This window comes from Cyclopterus lumpus, chromosome 21 (assembly GCF_009769545.1).
Source record: "Cyclopterus lumpus isolate fCycLum1 chromosome 21, fCycLum1.pri, whole genome shotgun sequence".
Classification (NCBI taxonomy): domain Eukaryota; kingdom Metazoa; phylum Chordata; class Actinopteri; order Perciformes; family Cyclopteridae; genus Cyclopterus; species Cyclopterus lumpus.
In genome coordinates, this window is record NC_046986.1 from 10,500,090 (window position 1) to 10,505,230 (window position 5,141).

Consider the following 5,141-nt stretch of genomic DNA (forward strand, 5'->3'; position numbering starts at 1 on the left):
CAGCCTCTAAAGACGAGCTTAAAAGAAACTTCAAGTCTACATATTTAAGACGTTATGTCCAAGAATATGTGGCGCAGATGTTTTGGGGAAAGACCCTCTCTCTAAAATGCCTTGTATAAATATGAACTCACTTTTTAAAAGAAAATTGCAATGTTGAAAAGTGAATATTTAATGGCTTGAGGAACAATCAAAGCTGGTATGAGAGAAATAAATAAGGAGATTAGTGCCATTTGGTCAATTATGCTCCAAAATATAACTTAAATAATTTTAAGAGAAAATTGCAAAGATCAATTTCAAATGGTTTTAGGATTATACATATCATGCAGTAAACAAATATTAAGGTAAACTCTTCATAGAAAGATTCGTCAGCTGCACAACATGTATGCAAATGACCTAATTATATGAAATGTAAATTCCCAAAGCTCTTAGGAGATTGCAAACACCAGTGTCTTAATTGAGTAAAAAGCAGTTTTTCATTAAAATATGAAATAAAATATTGTGTTCACTAATGAAGCGATGGGTTCATTTAACTAAATTTAATGTATTAATTGGTCTTACCCTGTGAGTAAAACATGATTGTCTTAAAGATTAAAACGTGATTTTGCACAAATGCAGTTTTTTGATCATATGACTAAGTGGGCATAATGTTTTTAAATTATGCAGAAGTTGATATTGAAATTCAAGCTGTAATTGGTTCTTATCCTGAAGCCTTATATTTGTTGTATTTAGTGTCATATTCTGCGTTATCCCAGAGGGCAGACATACTTTGATCTGAATTGAATCCCATTATATTGCTCACCATATTACAAAAATAAGACACAAAGTGTGAGTGAGGTTAGCAATGTGGCTCTTTGGCTCTTGTCAACAACTATTTATAGTATCTATAAATTGCCTTATACACTAATCTTGCCTGTAAATGCTGCCAGAGTGCTCAGCAGAGACACAAGTCAGGGTATCCGGTAAACTCATGTATAAACTAGCCCTTAGTTCCCATGCAACGCTTCATATCAATGACGGCAATTCATATTAAAACCTGCAGGAGGCGCCAGAGGACGCGCAGAGGATGATCTGACGCCTTGGGTAATTTCACATTGAGAACTATAGGAGTCCATGCATGGATGTTATGTCTTTCCTCGAGTCTCCGGTATAGAGTTAATATGATGCATATATGTGGCAGTTATTTTCCTATAAATACACAAACTGCAATGCACAGTAAAGGTTTAGACTTGGAGGAAATGACTTCAAACCGATAAGAGATGCGGTTAAAAACGTGATTAAGTATACGCTTTTAAATCTTAGTAATTCGTTTAGATTTAACATCAGAGGAAATGGACATAAACAAATAAAATGTGAATACTAATCTGCAACGAAATGTAATTTAAACTAACAGTGACTATTGATTGTTAAATTATTGAAAAAAGAAGATTCCTCGTGTTTTTAAGCCAACTATAACATACAAATAAAGATACTTCTAAATGCATAATATATATATATATATATATATATACAGCGTGTGCTGTTGTCGGTGCTAATGCAACCATTATCACCACATCAAAATGTGTCTTTGACGAACTGTGTGAAAAAACAGGAAAAATATTAAATGTGCGAAAAAAATGTAATACAAAAAAAAAAAAATACTCTTAATCTCCCATCACACACTTTCATGTTAATCCTAATGCACTTCATATTCGTATTAAAGTCGCAGAATATTGTAAAAACAAAAAGAGAAAATAATTAAGGAGAATAAATAAAAACAACAACTATTGGAGAGGGGGAGGGTGAAAAGAGAGGAGGGAAAAACAATAGAGAATCAAAGCATAATAATATTCCTAAATGAAGAGGGAAATGTTGCACCGCTCATTTTATTAATCAGACTGTCAATTTCACCCAAGAGGCCAAACCCCAGAGCAATCTAAAACAGACTCAGAGATCAACCCAGGGACAAGCACCTCGCTCCTCACTCCTCACTCCTCTCTTCCTCTCCACTTGGATATTATTCGTCTGACCGAAGGCCGCCTCCATCATCAAGTGACAGCCGTATCCTATTTATTTGCTTATAGATTTCGTCTGACCGAAGGCCGCCTCCATCATCAAGTGACAGCCGTATCCTATTTATTTGCTTATAAACCTGTTACAATAAATGATCATTGGAGCAACGTCAGCCGAGCATTTTAACAACGAAGAGCAACCACTTTTGATGAATGACATTTTGCTGCTGTGAGGAGGATGCACGGCTCGTTTTGAGCAGTCGCTCGTCGATTGCATTCAGATTCTTTTCATTTTTCGCGTCTTGCTTATAAAAAGGTTTAGAGACAGTTATTTAGAGACAGTTGCTGAGTTGCATGCGGATTTAAGCTCCGACACAACTCATTGGTGCTCCAGCCCCCCTGGACAAGTGTTGTGGGGCGTGTGTGTGTGTGTGGTTGTGTGTGTGTGTGCGTGTGTTTTCTTTTCTTCTTTTTTTTTTTTCTCTCTCTCTCTCGTCTTGCACGGCTTAATGATGGAGAGGATAAGAAAAGAGATGATATTGATGGAGAGAGGTCTGCACAGTCCTGTCGCAGGCAAGAGGCTCGCAGACACGCCTGGAAATTCAGTGTTGGAGGCCCTGGAAAACTCTCAGCACAGCGGACGACTAAGCCCCAGAATAACTTCGGCTTCTCTCCATGGAAATCTTGGGGACATCCCGACGAAAGGAAAATTTGAAATTGACAGTCTTTACGGTTCTCACCACAACAGTGACAATACCTCTTCGGCGGAAATTTCTTCGTCAGAAAGCAGGAAGAAAATGAGTATTTACTCCGAAGTTTCGCCAGATTCAGATATTAACAGTGATGTGGAGGTGGGATGCCCTTCGCATCGATCCCCGAGCCAGCACAAGGAAAACAACAAAGGTAGCCTAATATTTCATTTTTTTCTCCATATTTATGTTTTTTCATTATTTCTGCAGTTGTATTTTGATGTTAATATGGCGGGTAATAGCCACTCGTATTATTCTCTCTCCATCCAAAAGCCGAAATGAAGCCAAATGAAAATATTGATGATTATGAAGCCTGTCATTTGTAGAATTTTATTTTTTCTATTATTATTATTATTATTATTATTATTATTATTATTATTATTATTATTATTATTATTGTTGTTATTAAACTCCAAAGGGTAAATGCGGTGTATATAGCATTTGACTATTGTCACATATTTTATTTCAACATTAACAGTCTTATAATAATTGTCATTAAATTGTCAAACATAGCCTAATCCAAGCCCACATGCACATTTATTATTTCAGTATGATCTATAACAATATGCCTAAAAATGTGCTTATTTCCAATATTTGTTTAGGTTTTTCAGATTCTGGATCTTCCAACATAAGCTCGAACTCCCTACAGAATATGAACGGTAATTCATCGGGAGGATCAAACAATTCAAATAGCGACCAAGTGAGAAGATATCGGACTGCTTTCACCAGAGAACAGATCGGAAGACTGGAAAAAGAGTTTTACAGGGAAAATTACGTTTCGAGACCGAGAAGATGTGAATTAGCCGCAGCGCTGAATCTGCCCGAGACTACGATTAAGGTACATATTAATCTTCATTAATATTGTGTGTGTATGTGTTTGTGCAGAGAAAGCAATGCTGTGGGTATAACTGAATAACATAATAATCTGCAGTGGGAAATACAATCATAATAATTATTTGTGCTGAAATGTTGCAGTGTAATATTTTGATTTTAACCTGTAAACAAAATAAAACGTGTATTTACTAGTCACCCCATGGGTGCTAATCAATTAAACCGGTGTGAGTAATTTATAACCAACCCATTTTAAATAATTGTATCCCAAATAAAAAAATATATTTTAACTGTTATTTGTATTTTGTATATTTTAACTGCATGGGCATGGGAAAATTACAAATGTTCATGTTCAACAACAAGAGCATTTCTTGGACATTTAGTAGTGCTGAAACACACTGTTCAGAGGACTATATTTAGAGCTCGAAAACAACATGGCAGCTTCAATACGTGCCTTGTTTTGACTCTGTGTGCAGGTGTGGTTCCAGAACAGGCGGATGAAGGATAAAAGGCAGCGTTTGGCGATGTCCTGGCCCCATCCAGCAGACCCCAGTTTCTACACCTACATGATGACGCACGCGGCCGCCACAGGAAGTCTACCTTACCCTTTCCACTCGCACATGCCTCTACACTACTACCCGCACGTCGGTGTCACGGCAGCAGCCGCTGCCGCCGCCGCCGCCGCCGCCTCCAGCGCCGCTTCGTCACCTTTCGCCTCTTCCATCCGCCCCCTCGATACCTTCCGGGCACTCTCCCACCCCTACTCGCGGCCAGAGCTTCTGTGCGGCTTCAGGCACCCGGGACTCTACCAGTCACCCGCAGGCCTGAATAGCTCCGCAGCGGCGGCGGCGGCCGCGGCCGCAGCAGCGGCGGCCGGCGCCCCGTCGGCCACCGGGCCCTGCTCGTGTCTCAGCTGCCACAGCAGCCAGGCGGCGAGCGCGCTCGGCTCCAGGAGCGCCAGCGCTGACTTTACCTGCACAGCTTCGGGGCAAAGATCCGAGAGTGGATTTCTGCCGTATTCTGCTGCTGTTCTCAGCAAGACCTCAGTCCCGTCACCAGACCAACGAGAAGAAACCTCACTTAACAGATAACTCGTCATGCAGCCTACACGACCGTTTCCTATTCTGCTCTAGTCCTATGTAGGCCTACTTTAAAAATCACACCTGTGTAAAGAATTCGTCTAGGCAGCATTGTAAACACACACACGTTTAGATTCATTTCTACAAGTCTGTTTCAAGTCCAACTGACTATTTATAACGAAAAACACATGAATAGTATCGCACCGAACATTTTGCAACTCCCAAACAACCTTTTATAAAAGCGTGTACTCTTGTGTTGTGACAGTAGAGCATTTTTTTAATGCTGGATTAATTTATACATATTTGGCGGAAGAAAAAAAAACGGCCATGCAGTGTGTTCATTCTGTCTCATACATCAATCCATGTGTCATTTTAAATGTATTTAGGCTATTTATTTCTAGAAATCGAAACTGTAACTGAGTCACATTCATAGGCCTATTTCTGCGGCTCAAAAGGCAATATTCAGCGGGAGGAACCCATCTTACCTTGAGTCC

At 39.6% G+C, this 5,141-nt stretch overlaps 1 protein-coding gene across 1 annotated transcript; it reads left to right on the forward strand.

Annotated features, from left to right (window-relative positions):
• The first annotated feature begins 2,497 nt into the window (after positions 1-2,497).
• Positions 2,498-4,659, forward strand: evx2 (even-skipped homeobox 2). Its single transcript, XM_034562224.1, has 3 exons — positions 2,498-2,891; positions 3,340-3,575; positions 4,045-4,659. The coding sequence occupies exons 1-3, from the start codon at positions 2,498-2,500 to the stop codon at positions 4,657-4,659; spliced, it is 1,245 nt and encodes a 414-aa protein (XP_034418115.1).
• The last annotated feature ends 482 nt before the right edge of the window (positions 4,660-5,141 follow it).

Bases quoted from the DNA above. Each gene is read 5' to 3' on its own strand.
- evx2 (XM_034562224.1), top strand. From the start codon at position 2,498: ATGATGGAGAGGATAAGAAAAGAGATGATATTGATGGAGAGAGGTCTG. The intron at 2,892-3,339 runs GTAGCCTAATAT...ATATTTGTTTAG, and splicing joins GCACAAGGAAAACAACAAAG to GTTTTTCAGATTCTGGATCT. The intron at 3,576-4,044 runs GTACATATTAAT...CTCTGTGTGCAG, and splicing joins TGCCCGAGACTACGATTAAG to GTGTGGTTCCAGAACAGGCG.